This window comes from Aquila chrysaetos, chromosome 8 (genome assembly GCF_900496995.4).
Source record: "Aquila chrysaetos chrysaetos chromosome 8, bAquChr1.4, whole genome shotgun sequence".
Classification (NCBI taxonomy): domain Eukaryota; kingdom Metazoa; phylum Chordata; class Aves; order Accipitriformes; family Accipitridae; genus Aquila; species Aquila chrysaetos.
In genome coordinates, this window is record NC_044011.1 from 32,643,338 (window position 1) to 32,662,054 (window position 18,717).

The following is an 18,717-nucleotide window of genomic DNA, read 5'->3' on the forward strand; positions in this document are numbered from 1 at the left end:
CATCTAGGAAGACAGTCAAATCTACAAATTTCATTTGGGTTCCCTATTTCCCCAGCTCCTGTCTCTAAATTTCAATAAAGCCCTGTAACAGATCTCAGATATAGAAAGGCTAAGAAAGCAACTTTCTGAAAGTCAAGGATACTCCACAAATTCCACAGGAGACTTCGTAAGTTGCTCAAGCCCTTTGGTTTCCACAAAGGAAGACATTTCAAAACTCTTGTTGCGTTCTGAAAGTTTAAAGGGGAAATAAAATGTGACACATTAGAGCATGAAATCATATGCGATACATGAGCTACAAACAACAGGTTTAGTCTCAGTCCCCTTATCCCATCTACTATTCACCAGCTCATTTCACTTTGATCTCAAAGAATTTACATACACAATCATTTGCTGACAGCAAGTAAGCTCACTCTGCACGTACTCAAGAGCTCCATCTGAACTCACATTAGCACTGCCCAAATTAAGGGCATTGGTACTGCCTGAGATTGCTACTGTACCAGCTGCAGGCAACAGAAAGTCAGGGCACAGGCACAGATCTCTCATGTTTGCTTGCAAAATACCACGGTGATGTATTTGAGAGGTAGAGCCCAAAGCTCACAGGTGTGACGCAGAGGTATTGTAGCAGCTTTTGTGGGGAACTCAGAGGGCCCTGCTGGATCTCTAGATTGTGTTTGCAGACAGATGCAAGGGCTTTGAGCCAATTTGAAGCTATAATAACTAATGTCCGTATCAGATTAAACTAAGCAGTGTGCTAGCTGTGCCTACAGCAGTTCTTGTTATCTTCAGGATGTCAGGGTAAGGTCACATCTGTCTCAAACAGTCATGGAAACATTGCTATCTAATCAAGCCTGAAGGTACACTCCTGTGTCCCAGCAGGTCGTCAGACCTCACCATGAACTAATATGGAGCTTCTATGACCTCTTTAATTTCGTCAAAATTTCTGAACTGACAGTGGTGAAAGGCTCCTCCTAAGCTTTTAACTCCGAAGGACTAAACATTCATTTGTGTACCATTTGTTACTCACCTTTGCCTGATGTGTGCACAGCCTTTCAATGTACCCATGTGACGTGCTGTAGCAGAGAGCCTAAGTCAAGACCCTTCTAGCTTCAGTATTTTTTCCTTTACACTTTTTTACAGAAGGTAAGGATTTCTGTAAAATAACAGCTTCCCATTTCATCACCATCAGCTATGTAGATTGCCTAGAAGGGGCCACAGCGCTGGGAGGTCATAGCCGTTAGATATCACAGCAGCGCTCCCTTTAGAAATGAGGTAAACTGCCTGTGTTGAAACATGAACTCTCTAGCCTCACCACTTTATCAAAAGCAAACAATAAGGCAGAGAAAAGGCTTGCCCTCATCCGGTTTTAGAAGTAATGGTGCTGCAGTAATCCAGGGATGGCCAGGAGGCCAGCCTGGCCAGCTCCTTGAAGTCAAACTGCGAAGCTGCAGGAGAGGCATAAAACTGAACAAAAGCACTTGTCTTGCAGAGAGAAGCAGGACAGAAACAGGTGGGAGCTTTCTTTACAGGACGCCAAAAAGGAAACAGTGGATCCAAAGAAATGAGGAGCTAGATTATTTGGCCAACGTGAGAGGAAAATGTGCTGCCAGCCTGTGAACTACAAACTATTCTCAGTGTATGCTGAAGAGTCAGAGGATGACCATGGTGTTCCAAAAGTGATTCTCTGCCTCTAGGAGAGCTGGGACTCAGACTTTATTATGGCCTGTCCCTATTTCTAATTAGCAACCATCATGTTACTGCCATTATTCATAGCTGTTATCTCCTAATGGCAAAAGATTCCTGCTGTTCCTGCATCCTGTAGGGTGCTCTCCTACCACTCCTCTTCCTTTCCAACAAGTAATATCCTCTCTTTTTCCAGACTCTGTTCCAGCCAGCTCAGCTTCATCTCAGCTCCTTATGAAGGCACTGAGATTACTCTTATTCCATCCTTCCCCTTTACTAATGGGATAGCACTAGCAACACGCATATATAGTGGTTTTATTCCATTTAGAATATAGGTGTTAGAATTTGTTGCAGTAATATACTGTATCTCTCAGCCTTATCTTAAAGTAGAGCATCCGTAGGAAACCAGAACTGGTAGCTGTTAAATGATTTGGATACTAAACGTCCAGGGCTTAACCAAACTCCTAATTAAAATAAGAACAATTATTTCCTTGTAGCATTTGGAGAGGATTAAGAAACCTGCCCTTTGAAGAAAAGACTGTGCAGGAGAGCCATTTCTCTCTCATGACACATTACATGGTGCTATCTTATCAGGAGGAAGTTACTATGGAGTGGACAAACAGCTGATTGAAAAAACATATGAAAAACTTGAAAAAATACAGTTACAGCTACTTGCTGTCAGAGAGAGGGAACATATCTAGTAAGGGCAATCAGAGGACTGTTACAGATCCAGCGCTATTCAATATTTCTGTTAATAAGCTGGATGCAAGACCAGAAAACGCACTTTTAAAATGTGTGAATGATAGAATCAGTGAGGTATTGTTATCATTACCATAGAGGCCAGGACCACAAATCAAAACAAATTCTGAATTAGAAAATACTAAATCAGAAAAATGTTGTAACACTGAAATGATGAAACTGTATAAAAGACAAGTATGGAGCTCTACACTTAGGGAAATGAAGTCAGGTGAACAAAAATAAAATCTGGGCAACAACTGGGCAGGCAGCAAATTAAAAAAAAAAATCCTCATCTAACTCCTTCTTTAGTCAGCTCATCTTTGCTGAATTTAATGAAGGTCCACCAGTGAGTCCAGGCCAGGACTAAGACCAGAACCCACAAGTCATGCTGTAGTGCCCATTGCTTTAACCAGCCAGCAACATTTACCGTGTAAGGCCACTGCTTTAACGAACTGGCCACATTTACCACATTATGATTTTTTTGACACAAACACCAGAAATATTAATTCCTTAACATTATGAGTTCACAGAAACAGTATGATTGATCAAAGGTCACATCAAGACTTAGGATAAAAAATCTGGACATTAGCAGTTCTTTACAAAAGACAAAACTCAGAAAGGCACAGGCATGTGAACAGAAGAAAACTACACATGACAATTTTATAACAGCTGCATCAACTTGTCCTGCTAGGATTCACATGGCTTCCTTTCCAGAAGGAATATCTCCTTCCCACTGTGTTCTTCCAACTCTCATGAGAGCTAGAGGAGATTATAAACATCCAAAGGGACACTACTATAGGGAACAGGGATAGCTCTCTGCATGAGTTTGTGAATGCTTGTGTGTATGCCTGTATAAATACCCACATATAAATGAACAGATAGATAACTTTCTATATGTTTATTATTCATCATGAGTAAATGCAAAATCTTGTATTCAGATACGGACTTAGGCACCAATTACCTATCCTCTGCCAAGGCCTCCACAAATCCATAATAAATTAAAATGCTATACAGTTCTTTAACTAAAAAGCTCCAAAAGCATATTGAAACCTGTCAAAACAAAGTGAAAAAGGGCAGGCAAACAGTAGGGGGTTCTGCACCAAGAAAGGAAAAGATGGTGCAGTGTTTACTGAGGATGCCACTGAGTGCATTAATAGGAAGCATCTTCTGTAAAAGCCAGCAGGTGATGAAATTATGGCCTTTTCTATATGATAGACAGAGGCAGGAAAGAGTCAGTTTGCATATGGGGAAGGGCAGATTCTGTTTACCCTGAATCCTCTATAAAAGTAGCAGAGGCAAAATATAAAGCACTTGCTCAATCCAGAGGAATATATATGACCACCTTTCTCAAACTGGTTAAGTTACTCTTCAGTCATGGACAACAAAGACAACCTAAGTACAACATTTTCAAAAATGTTTTTGGAATGGCAGCATGTTTACTGGTGATGAAGTTTGATATTTAGACTAATACAGGTTTCAAAATAAATATGGATTTATTTGGCTGGATACCAAGGGAACATTTTCTGTCTGTGTGCCTATGTCTAACAGTGAGGAAGCCAAGCAGCATTTCTCCAGAACTTTCTTCCAAACACTTGCTAGGTAATTTTCAGTATAAGATGTTGCTCATGCTTAGCTTAGCTTACTTTTTGATACTTCAAATGATTCAAACTTCACAGGCTGAATGTAGTTCACCAGATTAGACATCTCTTCCGTGGCCATAGCCTCACTTCCAGCAGTACCCTAGGACAGAGAAAGGAAAATGCTGCAGTTTTGATCTGTCCCTGGTGGCCATCGGAGGCCACAAATACCGAAGCCCAGTTTTTCTATCAGCCATGATATCTTTCACTGATCCTGGCTTAGTGAAGTCAATGCCTCACATCGGGAGCATCACACAGTAAAGAAGAAAATTTGCTGTAAAATTTAAGTGTTTAATACAGCTGCTGCTGTATTCATTCTTTTTACGTGGCTCCTAGGGAAGGGACTGCATTACCTTTACACATGCGTAGCGCTGAGCACATTTATCAATACCGTTGGATAAATAATAAATATAGCTCTAAGTTATTGATGTCAAGTTTTTCTTCCAACAATGCTAAATACACCAAAAGCAGTTGTCTAAACCAGATCACCTACGGTGCTATTAATTCTTATTCTTCAGTAAATGAAAATATAAATAAACAAAGCAAAGATGTGCTTCCATACCAATTAACAACCAACTTCAAAAACTTGGTGTGTTTCCCAGTGCTCTGCCCCCCTTTCTCCACTAGATGGTAGTCCCACTCTTGGTAACACAAGCCAACCCACAACTGCTGGAACCAACCCATGACCATAAAACATATCTACCCCCTTACTTCATCCATCGACGACTTTTTACAGTCATCATCATAGTCATCATCATCATCGCTCTCAATCTCTGCTTCTCCTGAAAAGTTTTAAACAGAAAATAATTACTGGCTGAAGCAATAGTTATAATTACCAGCGATAAATTTGAGAAAGATGTGCAAGTAGCACTGCTTAAAGGAGACTGCGTTATACATGTGCTTTTTGTGACAGCACAAATCAAATACACTGTCTCGAGGGATTCATCCATCTTCAGCACTGATAAGTTATTGCCCAACCAAACAAAAACTCTTCCTTTGCAGCTGCTGGATGCTCAGTGTTTGGAAATCATGAGAAAAGAGCTTTGTGGTGTGCATAGTATGCACAGTGTGGGTATAGTATCACAAACTACTCTGAAAAGATGTTCCCATGTTTGGGGCACAGCCCTGGAGCTTGGGAAATGTGAGTTCAAACTCCCTCTCTGTTGCAAGACCCCTGCAGGACCTTCTGTGAATGCGTCACCCCCTCTGGGAAGTGCAGACGGAAGAGCATGCATGGGGTGAAGATATCATGCATGAAAATCAATGAGATTCTCATGTGCTGTGGTATCAAGGGCTGTTCAGCAAAATCCATCTGTTCTGAACGTATCACAGTACATGTACTGAGGTAGCTCAGCTGGGAGTATTTGGCACAGGAGCCTAACTGCAATAGCTTGACTTCAATTAATTCCCTTCACAAACTGCTTTGGTGCGTCTTACCGTTAGGACTCCTGTGGCATAGCTCAAATGCACCGCCTGAGGGCAGTGCAAACCAAATAATGTGAAGAAGATGCGTAAAACGCATGCTTTCCCTGAAAATGTACTGATGGAGTAAATGGGACCAAATAAAACACATTTTATGCCTTGCTCCCAATTGCGGTGTACTCATCAAATTCCTATGGGCAAGACAAAGGTTCTTTATTGTTAATTAACGAATGCCTCCCCTCACCTCTAAAATGTTTTGATTTGGTTGCACCAGAAATTAAACCATTAAGGAATATCAAGCTTATCTTTCTCTTTAGTAACTCCTCCTGTGGGTCTGGCTGTCGTAAAATATACACAGTGCATCTTAAGAAGACTCTGGAAAAGAAGGTTTAACTTATACTGCAGTCACCTATCCACACCTGTAAGACTGACAGCTCTCCCCAAAGATTTTATTCCACAAACCTTTCAGCTTTCTCCAGCAGTGGCAATTTTATTTTGGCAGCACAAAAATCTAACCACTGTGCAGCATTCCCAAACACTCTGGAGAATGGTAATTCAGTCTCTGTTCCTCCTGTCAATTTAGGGTCTAATCCAAAGCCCACTGAGTCAATAAAGAAACTCCTCTTTGTTCCAGCAGGCCTTGAATCATGCCCAGTGGGCCCCTTCTGAACATGGAGAGCACACAATTTAAATGAGTGTGCCTTTCACAACCAAATGATGACTACCCAGGCTGCGTTTCCTTCCAGATGCAGATGTTGAAATGTCAGGCTTTTATTCATGAACACACTTCTTCCTGAACATTTCATTGAAGAAAATAACATGATTGCTCAACAGGCTCAAGGGACGGCTCAGGGAACCTCAATACATTGCGAAGAGCCAGCCAAGCTCTCACAGGATTTGCAGTGACAATCTTTGGATGGGAAGCTCTCAATTGATTTAACCAGGCTGGCAAAATAACACTTTGCACAGTCCACAAAATGGGGGACATGGGGCAGATTTCAGCCAACTTGCACTGCTGAGGTACTAGGTAGATGATAGCTTGCTCTTCCTAGAAGTGTCCAGGGAGGAAAGTACACAACACATTATTCCTTTATTTAAAAATATTTAACAGGAAAACTCCCAAGGAGATCAGATCTCATTTTCAAGTTCTGCATCAAACAGCAAAACCAAGACAAATAATACACAGGATTGCAAACACAGAATAAAAATTAGTAAGTGTTTTAGAAAGCATGACTACATCTGCATTGCCTTTCACCCAGCAGCATGGTATTATGCTCAAGCCCAACCTTCTTTTCCCGTTACACTGCTGGGACACAGAGCAAGCCTTGACCAGACTGAGGAGATGTCTGTGCTGCAGACACCTTCATGCTCACCCTCCCACAGTGGTGCTGGGATCAGCCCCATGCCATCACTCCCATCCCTTCCCAGGAGGGCACAGGCACTGTGTACCATAAATGCATGTGGGCTGGCACATGCAGCTGTGCTGCAGCTCAAGTCCAGTGTGTACATGTGAGCTTATCTAAGGGACAATCAGCTGTAATAGCATAACTATTATTTACATTTAGGTGGGACTACAAACCCAGGTCAGGACAGGGCCTCTCCATGGTATGTGGTATACAACTACAGTGAAAATAGAAAGCCCTGCTTCAAAGGCTTGCCCTCCAAGTACGAGACAAGAGCCTGCCCATGGACAGAGGCAGACAGGAGAATAACAAGAAATAAAAAGATGTTGCTCCTACCACAATAGGTAAGTTATAACGCAGATACTGTCAGCCGCTCATAGGCAGAAGGGCACAGGAAACTTCTCAGTGGAGTAATGGGGCAGTTTCAAGGATGTTTTCAAGGAGCTGCCCCTAGCGACTGGAGCAGCATGGCGAAGGCATAAAAGTGCTCATTGGGCAATGTAACAAGTGGACCAAGGAGGCTGAATCCCAACTGATGGGTAGGGGGTTTCACCACAGTAATACTTAATGGAAGATGATTAGGAGAGGAGAGCCGGGAATGACAAGCCAAATCCCTATTAGCAAGGGTTGAGGAAGTAGAGTGCTAAATATTATCCATTCTCACCATGCCTCAGCAGTGTGACAGATATTGGGAGCTAAGGAAATAAAGGTTATACATTGCTTGAAATTCAGAGGAATTTGGTAATCTGCTTTCTCAGATCCCTTTAATATAACAGCCGGAATGGATTATAAATGTGGTACTTGCTGGTGCAGCTTGTTAGCTCTAGAATGTTTAGGCAGCCACCAGCATCTTGATGGGGAAATTACCTTTTTGTTTTTCCACAGGCTGTACATCATCAGCATTTGCTGATTTTTAAAAAGGAAGAAATTAACTTCATTCAGTTTGCTAAAACATTTTACTTTGTAACAGTGGGCCATGGCCTCAGCTGGCATGCAGCAGCAATGTACCGATGCATTTACATACACTGAGCCTAAAACTTTTTATCCAGTTTTCTATTTAGTCACCATGAAACGATGAAGCCAATTCTACCCTCTCTCTCTGTTTCCCCGTGACTCTTTCCTTGCAGCATCCACTAGTCTGACAAAAATGTCACCCTATCAGCCAGAAATTAACAATTTGCTTGAAAATTTAAATACTGTTCAACTAGCAAGTTTTGGCTACTTCCAGTATAGGCCTACTTTTGGTAAAATGTATGTACCTGCACAACTGCCACTGTTCTTTTTGCTGTGTAATCTAACTTCCTTGAAAATCTTGCCTATTTACTTGCATTCATTGTGCTAAAACAGCCAGGTCCGAGATGCTTGTTTACCAAAATTACAACCTATGTCACAAGTGTTATCTCAGAAGTTGTTTTTCTGCTTTGCCAGCTTTGCTGTACCTTTAGGGAAAGCTTTTTCCACTGACAGATATTATAACCTACCGAAGTTACTTTTCACATCAGTTTCATGAACATCTTGCAAGCCATTCTGCAAAGCTTTTTTCAGAATTGTTTTTTTAACTATTGCTACTATATCACCACCACCTAGCTTTTATATGGTATGTTTTATAAACGTATCAGAAGAATGGTTTATTTGGGTTTAAATCTGACCTCAAGCAGTGTAAGACACAACAAAGCTTGCTATCAACTGAAGTATGAATCTGAGTACTTTTTGCACTGCTGTGAAAAAACTCATTTAAAATCTCAAGAAGGCTAAATCAGCACAACTTTCTCCTGAAAATCAGCAGTAATTCTGACAGGAGCTACACAATACAATACAGTTATTTGAATAATATGCCCAACTTGCTAAATGTAAAGATTATATTGAGGTTGGAGTATCGAAACACTTCATGTTAAGAAATGTTAAGAATTAGGCTTCCTTTAGTGACTCTTTCATTGCATTACTCCTCTTGTGCTCCAGAAAGGAATTGGTACTGGGTATAGAGGAGCATAATGCTTACAGTGCTCCAGCATTACATGTTGCTGATATTGAGACGCACATAAGGAACAAGGCAGTGAAAAGAAGGGTGTCATGGTGACTGTTGAGCACTGCCCCATGGAACCATGCTCTTCACTGGGTCTTGCCACAGCAGTCTTATAAAATGGTGAATAATTTTTTTTTTTTTAAATGTTCACAGACAGAAATCTGGCATCTGATTTACAGAAATGCTGCGTGCTCATAACTGTAAGCTGTAGCTGAAATCTCTGGAGCTGTGCTCCGAATACTTAAAAATTCAAAGTATTCTTGAAAAATCAGATACTGGATATTCCTTATCAGTCATCCCTAAACTGTTCTTAAGCCCTCTCAGACTTGGCTGTCCTTAGATAAAATTGGCTTAATATTATTTCACTTCCCACAGGTATTGTTCAGATAAATTCACTGCTGTTTGTCAAGTGCTCATATGCAGCCTGGATACCCCCACAGAAATTCACTGCAAGATGAGGATGCTACATCTAGGATCAAGTATTGAATGACAGAGAGAGAAAAAATATTGACTAACTGCATTCTCCAAAAGAGGCATAGGTCCTAAAGGAGAAACAATGGCTGACAGAAGGATTACGAGTAATATATTTCGGCAGTCACAGATGAACCAAGAGACCACATCAATTTTGCAATCTCAGTTCTAGCATTTTCTAATTTGTAAGTGTTCATCTTCACAATCTACAGTTAACAGAGGTTGTTATTTCGGTAATACAGACATAATTTTCACAGTTAATTTGTAAAATTACACACCCTATTATGGGACTGACTCCCCTGCCTTGCATCATCATCAACATCTAGACTCACAGCCCAGGTCTTTTCCTATATAAGCTCATAGAGAGGCTCCTGAAAGATAAAGCTGTTACCCTCTATGCAGATCAGGCACTCAGAAAGCAAGACGTATACTTTGCCACTGGGTTCTCACTATGTGCTGGTAACAAAAATGTAGAGTTAGGATCCCAGGGTTGACTTCAAGTGTTGGAAAGGAGTCAGTTGGCATACACACACTTATTTTTCTGTTGCTTGGGATTTGACTGAAGCAAATCAAGAAAACAGTATTAAATCACTCCTGACACCAGGATGAATCTTCCTTTGAAATCCAAGCCCTACTCCAAAGCATGCCCTTTTCAAAGTTTCTTAACACAATTGTTGAAAAATCTTTCTTTGCTTCTAATAGGATAAACAGTGTTATCCACAAATACAGCAGGATTTTTTTTTTCTTTATTCAGCTTGAGGCAAACTGCCAGCATGAAAAATTTCAGCTCAATTAATCAGAGTTTAGAAAAAATTACAAACAATGGAAAAAAATTTTTTAATGGCAAATAGTAATGAACTTATATTCCAGTAAAGCTTTCAATTTGCTCTATAAGTATTCTACTACTGGGGCATAAATGTCTATGCTTTTAGCAATCCAAAATTTCAGTCTTAAAAGGAAGAAGAAATTCTAGTGCAGGGAACAGAAATTGGGCTGGGAATCAGGATATACAGATTTTGTTGTTTGTCCTGCTGCTAATCTGCTCCTGTGGTTTAGAGCAAATCCGTACTTTATCTTTTTCTCTGCACTTCTTTCTGTCTTTTCTAGTTAGGTTTTAAGCTCTTCAGAACAAAGACCATCTCTTACTAATTTTTGCATACCAACACTCACAATGGTCCCCTGCAGATCACTTAGGCTTTACCAGAATACATGCATTAAATTATAGTAACTTTTCTATTTCATTTCTGATTTTAAAAATTCTGCTAATAATGAACAAGTCAAATGTAATACACTGCTTTCCATTGGCTACATTCCCTGCAATTCCTGATAGTAACAAATATTTGTTTGCAGTAATATTTTTGCCTGTTTCTATCTCTGGAACAGAAGAACATTTTATAGCGCTTTGCACAGAGGTCTGTGATGCGTTCCCAACTAATGCAAGACAACAGCGGGTTAAGCCTTGCCTGCCCGAGGAACAGATATCTCATTCACAGTTACCCTAAATCTTAAGACACTGCAGAACCACTACAGTTCTCCTGTGCAATGGGTTAAGTCCGAAAGGGCACCAAATGGTAGGTACATCTCTGAGGCAACAAAAATCAGAAAACATTTATATTTGGTATCAGGCTTGGGCACATAGAAAAGGCACCCAAGGGTGGAGGACTTGGCAGCTTGCTCTACTTCCTAAGCAGTGCAGATAAATGTTATTACACACCAGTGAGCTTTTGATCACTCTGTAAGTGATTCCTCAGCCATGAGCCTTCACAGACTCCTGGATCAATGACACTTAGCATTGTTTCCTACTGAGTAAGGCCCACACTGGTGTACCTTTACCTTGCTAGAGCAATGTAAATGGACTGAATGATAGCTATAATTAAGCATTTGTGTTTTGGGGAGAAATATATTTGTAGATTCAATTCATACCTGCTCCAGGGGAGGAAGGTTCAAACATACTAGATGTATCACTGCACGTGTTGGAAGCTTGCTCTGAGAGCTTCTTTTTTGCACTTCCATCTGCAGACTTATGTGACTTCTTTTTATTCTTCACCAGAATTTTGTACATTAAATCCATGGGGCTTGGAAGAGGAACCCCAGGTTCAAGCTTGCAGGGAAAGAAAGAGAAATTTATTACAACAACAAAAGAAATGAGCTTATGGTAATTTCTTAGGGCCCACATGGTGCAAGATAATTTTGTAACCTCTATAAGCCCTGTTAAAATGAAATGTATTTTGCACAAGAAGTAATCTCAACTTTAAACGAAACAGGGCTACTGAGGGCACTTAAAAAGAAAAGAAAAATGCTTTATGAAATGTCTACAGCAATAACTGAAATAAGTATTAGTTCAAATATGAAAGACTACATTATAAAATGGCAGCTATAAGAATCAATTGCATTTAGAAGATTACAGTTCACTGTATCAGAACAATCTCTGCATCAGAAATTATATGCTTAAGTTACCAACAGCTCACGTTGTTTAACCCCCTCCTTTAGACTCTGTTTTGAAAGGCCGTGTATGAAGAATGACACAGGACTGAAACACTTAAATAACAATTCACACAGATCTTTGTGATCTGATAAATACCAAACCATATTACCGGGTATTTTTCCAATGGATCCATAAGCAATGCATCTCCAAATATTAATCTGCAGTACTCTGCCATTTTTGCCTGTTGTTTAGGGCTAAAGGGGAGAAAAGAAATAAATAAATGAGTCCTACTAATGCTACAGAGTGAAAGCAGCAGTAATGGAATATCTAATATCCCTAAACTAGATATAATTTCCCGATCCAATTGCTGTGAATTTTTCAGAGAGACCTAGATATATCATGCAATTATTCCCATTCCTCTGATAGAGCTTATCAAAAGGATCACACATGAAGTAAAGGCACTGGTCAATTGAATAATAGTGAAACCGAACTTTAACATTGAGGTATATTTTCCCATGCACTTAGAAAATAAAAAAATGAGGCTGTCAGTTGTTACCTTTAGGGAAATAACCGTAACGTGAATTTACCTCTTTCAGGCAACATTTTTATTTGAAGTTTAAATATTTTCCTCCTTATGTTACTTTCTACATATGCCTGGCATTCTTCTCACACAGATATCCCCCCAACCCCATTTGGATTTTGTTCTCTTTTTGTCAGACCTGATCTGGGGCACAAAACCCAAAACCGTTACACAGAAAGGAGTCTCCTGTGCAGGTGTCTCTGTTAAATTTCCCGAGCCAAGGGTACCTATCACCTCACTCAGCATGTCCATAAGGCACAGCCATACAGAAGAAGGGGCAGAAGACATTACTTGGGTCTCAAAACCAGCAAAGCTGCATCAGTTATAGGCACTGGTAGAGACGCAGCTAGTTTTACTGCAGATTTCTAAAATGCAGTTAGTTTTACTGCCCATTTTCTGCTAAAACGCAGTCTACTTTCCCACCCTATTTGTCAGCCCATGTGAGGTGGGTGCTGTGCCTGTGCAGCGTGACAGCCCGTTCAGGCGCAGCCCTGCCCGGAGCTGCGGCTGCACCTCTGCACTGTGCTCCACAACAAAGCAACGACCCATCCGCAGACCTCCTTGGGCTGGGTTTGCACCAAAAGCTTGCACTGCTCTCACCAGCTCACTCAGAATTATCTCCCCTGGCATATCCTCGCTGGCAGAAGTCATAGCATAGATGTAATTGTGCTACTGCTAAGATGTATTATCTCAGTTTGGAGAATTGCTGTAGTAAGTATTTTTATATGCATACTATTCCATGCTGTATGCATGTTATGTGTATGTAACTGGGACCAACATATCAGGACAGTTGTCTTAGTGGGGATCTGGATGTAATAACAAGCTGCTAGGTGGAGCTGCTCAATGACCATTTTATGCTTGTTTGGGTATGTGGTCAGATTCCTTTTTTAAAAAATTTTAAATTTTATTTAAAATCAGGCAGAGTGTCAAATTTTACCATAGAAAATTACTTCAGCAGTTTTCACTACATCCTCTAGAAGTAAATTCAACCTCAGTAAACTCTGCTTATAATCAATTTTTCCAAAGTGCAACCAAAGAATGAAATAATTCCTATATAGCAGTGATGGGAGTTTTAGGACTGAAGACAGGTTATACTGCTTGGAAATATTACTCAAATCATCTTAAAATGCAGCTCATTGCTACAGTCACTCTCTTTCTAATTTTAGACAACTGTGTATTTTTGTAATATGTGCCTGTTTAAAATCTGTAACATCTGAGCTTAGGTACCTTTAAAAGTTTTCTTTTTTGACACTCTGTTGAGAAGTCTCGATTAAAGGACAGGTTTATATTGCTTAATATAACTTCCTCAACTATTGTTAATTATGATCTGCATATCATGGAAGATACATGGATGGTATTCGTGGTTATGTTACCATGGAGCTATTTTTCATGACAAAATAGAGCTGGGTATATAGGAAAAAAGGAGTGCTCATTTTTCTCTTGCGAACTAAGAGTACAGCCACCACTGTGTCTAGTTTGTCATTAGCTACCAGCTGAGCACCTGGCACTGCAGTGCTTCCTGGGGTCAGCAAGGCCAAACCAGAGCTGAGATAAAGGCTGGGTGGCATTTGAATCAGAAAATGTAATTTCCCTGAGATCAGCATTCTGGATGTCCCTTGAAGCAGATAGGGGGTGAACTGGTCATTAGCTCAGTCACTGACAAAATATATTGTGAGGAGGCTTTAAATTATTCCACAAAGCTATGCAAGTGCTTCATGCAGTTTAAATCACTACAGCATTTCATTAATGCTTTCTTTTGCGTGCAGCCAATTCTGCAAAAAAAAGCTAAACGCCACTTTTAGCTGAGGATGGAAAATTAAGATGAAGACGAGCAAGGCAGTGGAACTAAGAACCCACAAGGGAAGTGATGGGAAGAATAGATCAGGCTACGACAGTGCGTTAGCTATTTCTAAGCGCCAGCTACCAAGGAAAATAAAGGCACCTCACTCTAGTAAGCAAGCAGACTAGGTATTTGCTATCAGTCTAGGGTCATTATAGTGAATTTTATTTCTGACTTCGCCACCAGTGTAAATTTTGAATAGACCCATGCTCTTAGAACCCAGAAAATTCAAAGGACATCTTCTTGAATCAAAAGAGCACAATTATTGAAATTGTAGTAATTAGATGTGACATCAGCATTTTTAAATGGGCACATCAACTCCAGAAAGAACTCTTGATACAAATCCCCCCAAAATATGCAAGAGTTAGATCTAATAAATTTCAAACTATCACCACAGCTAGAACAAATTCTTCTGATCTTCTGTGATTACTTACATGTTTACCTCAAAGAGAGCACAGTGAGAACTTTCATTTTTGCAAAAGAGAAAAATGTAATGCAACACTATTCCTGTTTAGTGTATAAATTCCAATGTCACTGCATCCCAGCGGCAGAAAGAAGGAAAAATACGTGAAAAACTAACGTTTTTTAATACTATAAACCAATCTTGCAGTAGTAAAAAGGCCAAAGGAGGAAAACCTTGACGTTACAAAATTACTTGTCTTTGTGAACTGGACTATATGCACAGTTATTTTTAAAAGCTCCTAAGAGGGAATAAAAAATATTTAGGAGTACCAGCATTTAACTGAGTGGTAGTTTTTTTGTGTTCTCTCTCTCTTTTTTATATATACATGTAGAGTTTCAAGAGATAGATCATTAGTAATAGTATAGATTATGTATTACTATTATAGTAGTTTAAAAGCTGGAATATCAGTTTCTTTTTATTTTCTCTTCTTTCAAAATTATGAACCAGAGCAACAGATTGAAATACCAGCTTTTCTACATCAACATATTTCCCCATTTGTGTTATGAAACAAAAAAGCAGGTATTTCCCAGTCCACATCTACTGTTATTGGAAAGTCTCTCAGCATTCATGTATTGTAATGAGAATTGATTGCCTGAAAAGAGCTGACTTTATCTGCCTTATGATTTTCACTGTGCAGACATGGACGGGTAGCACATAGACTAATTATATATGCCCCCAAAATGTGCCAGGGCAAGGGAAGATAAAGTGGGAACATGATACCTGGAGATATGGAAATACAAAGAATATTAAGAAATGTTTTCATTACTATTACTGTACTGCTTGTACTTTGTTTTACTGTGTTTGTATTATGCCTATTATGAAGGTCAATCACAGAGGCTCTTTGGCACTACTGCACGACTACTGCTCCTGACAATACATTATCATCACTTCTGCAGAGATCCTTCTTCTGCATAAGACAAAGACACAGATGCTTCCCAGAAGAGTCTGAAATAATTTAAAGTGTAGGAAGAAAAAGTGATAAAAATCCTGTTAATATTTGAAATCACAATTCCAGCAAGAAACCAGCAATATGAATAACTGTAATTAAATTTAATCTTGGAAGCAATCTTACATGGATACTGCTCAAGGATCACTTAACCTTTTTGCTATATCATCAGTACATTTCTAATTATAGAGTGTCTGCTTTCAGATTTGCAGATTGCTTATCTTCTTGCAAGCCCAATTTCAAACGTCAAGGTCTTCTTGAGGTCTTTTCAATGTTTTCAAGGCACTTTTCTATTTTTTGATAGAACCACAACTTTTCTTAGTACTGTCTTTTTTTCATTGTGCATGTTTTCACTTCAATATAAATGATGGTATATATATTTTATATATTCTAAAATCTATATGCTTGCCTCTTTTTCTAAACTTTTTATTGTATAAAAACAGGCAAGAAGAAATATACTACATAGTGGAGTTATAGCAAGGGAAATGAAAATTCTTCACGTGCTATATAGACATTAGAGAGGAGTCCTTCTAGGAAAAACATTGAAAGAAAGCAAAATGAGATGATTAACACTATGTGCTAACAAGTGATTTGTTCCCTAGGTGGACAAAAAGTGTTAAAAATATTCTCATGAACATAAACCAGAAGGAAGACAAATTGCATTTTAAGTCCAGTGGTAATTAACGCTGTCACATCTATGGTGGTGATGTAAAACTTATTTACCTCTGATAATGGCAGTCTGTTTAAAAGTCATGAATAGAGAACACAAGCTAAAACCGTATTTCTGTTTAAGCCAATGCCAAAATTTCCACTGCTTTGTATGGGACCAGCATTTCATACATGAATACTGATTCTTGTAACTTGAAAATCAGAAGAAAAATTTGGTCACCCAAAAGTAGAAATTGATGTCAGAAGATTTGTTTGACAGCAATTCTATAAAACCCCTTAGCATTTTTTGTTAATACTCAGGGCAAAGCCCGTCTTTTAAGATCCAGGAGAAAAACAACATTCCAAGTAAATGAAAAGACAAAAGGAGCATTCCATGAAATTAGGTGAAGGTTTCTGTGAGTGGCATGACTAATTGCAGATTTCTCTAGCAACTAGTGAAGAAATGAAGAGATAATTGTAGCAGTTGGTAAAATAACTAGAAATTGTTTTCAGCCAAAGCAAAATTAGAAATCATACTCATTAAGTCTGATGATTTACTGCAGCAAAAAATAATAAATAGCAATAAAGCCTCAGAAAGAGAAAATACTTGATACTGTTTTTGCAGACTTGCTTTGCTAAAAACCTATGTCATAGCAAAGCATGGAAAAGGACATCAAATAATACGCTTAGGGATAATTCATTATTCCATGACTGGAGTTTTCTGAAGAGAAAGGTTCAATGGTTTCTGTGGGGTAAATTCTAAAGATTGGAGTAATGCAGCAGTAAGTAACTGTTCCCTTTTTGACATGTTCCTGCAGTATCACATCACCTTTAGTTTTGAAAATGTTTCATCTTACAGTTTTAAAGCCAGTTTTGTACGTAACTCATATCTGACAGGAGTTTATATTATACAAGTATTTACTTCTTTACTTTCCTAAAATAGAACAGATCGCCCTGGAATAGTTGAAGATTTAAGTCTTAATGACTTTAAAGGAAGAAAAATGTAACCCTTCTGGTTAAAATAAACTGGATGTTGCTTTTTCTCTGCCTTATAGTAATGCAGTGAATGTATATTTTAACAAATACAGAAGAATGAATACAAAATATAATACATTGAAGAATGATGGTTGAGCTCTTTTCTAAAGACCAGAGGTTGCATTTGGAAGCACTGAGAAAAGCATTGCAAGTTAAAACCTACAGCAGTAGGTGAGCACAAGCAAGTCCAAAGTGATATAACTTACACCAAAAAAAAAAGGAGGGGACCAATTAGAGAAGGAAATTAAATGCAGTATCTGTGTGGTCTTTCAGAGGAAGACAGAACTAATTAAGCAGGATTTAACAGCTAGCTGTTTGAATCATAACCATGTGGCCTTTAAATGTGTGCAGAGCAAGCACATATTTGTCCAAAAAAGGTAGCGTAAACTTATACTGTAAGACATACAGGTAGTGTAGGTCAGCTCTCAGATTTTAGATTTTTCCACCTACATAATTTTTGATCAGTATTGTCACATCTGTTCTTAAAAACATTCTTATATAGCTTCTTCTACCAGTTCCTTCCCTTATGACGAGAATGTTCTTCCTAAAACAATGGAAAAGCAGTTAGCCCTTACCCTTTTCCTCTTTAAGAAGCAAAAGTGCCAACATTTTTTCTGATTTGTATTAAATCATTCATAGCTGCCCCAAAGATTACTTTTTACTTCACATTAAAAAAAAGTTTCTTAGTCCAAACTGGCCCCACAAGTGTTGAAAATGTTTTCACAGCAGAAAACAAAAGGCAAAAAGGCAACTGAGGTTAAGGCACATGTTATGTGTCAATGTCACCCCACTTTGAACCATGTGGTCTCTATATTCAAACCCAAAGTTAATGTCAAACTTTAAAAAAGAAGAATCAGAACTAAAAGAATAATAATAATAATAATAATAATAATAATAATAATAATAATATAGATCACTGGGACAAATTTAGAAGTGTTCTCACTTATTTTTTCTTTTCTTACACAGAAAAATTGTCCTTTCTTTGTAACTGAAAAAAAACCAAAAAGAAAACAGCTTAGGCAAACTGGTATTTTTTGGTAGAAAAGGAACAGTTCCTGGCCATCCATACCACCTGTTTCACAATCCTAGCTAGTCGATGGTTCTGGCCTCTACTTCTAGCACATGAGAAACAGACCAAATTCTCTGTACTGAACATGCTTATAGCACAGAATAGGGTCATAAGCAGGTGAAATATTGTTTCTTTTTCTCTGATGAAGTATCACTACATTCCAGCAGGACATACCAAGACTGTAAAGCTAACACAATTTGTCTCACAATTATTCAACCTTTCTCTTTCATACAAAAGGTTTTAATTCAGGAAGGTTTTTTTAAGAACATGTCTGATTCATTCTGATCAACTTGGTTACTTAAGCCAATACAAGTTTTTGCGGGGTAAGAGCCGTTGA

General features: G+C 38.8%; 1 protein-coding gene across 3 annotated transcripts in view; it reads right to left on the minus strand.

Moving 5' to 3' along the window:
* Positions 1 to 18,717, minus strand: part of PLCB1 (phospholipase C beta 1) — a 412,867-nt gene that overhangs the window by 91,249 nt on the left and 302,901 nt on the right. For all 3 annotated transcript variants that reach the window (XM_030022429.1, XM_030022430.1, XM_030022431.1), the window contains 5 exons: positions 11,969 to 12,053; positions 11,298 to 11,475; positions 4,767 to 4,837; positions 4,062 to 4,158; positions 143 to 227 (listed from right to left, as the gene is read on the minus strand). In XM_030022429.1, coding sequence (XP_029878289.1) covers positions 143 to 227; positions 4,062 to 4,158; positions 4,767 to 4,837; positions 11,298 to 11,475; positions 11,969 to 12,053 — 516 coding nt within the window. The remainder of the gene's footprint in view (positions 1 to 142; positions 228 to 4,061; positions 4,159 to 4,766; positions 4,838 to 11,297; positions 11,476 to 11,968; positions 12,054 to 18,717) is intronic.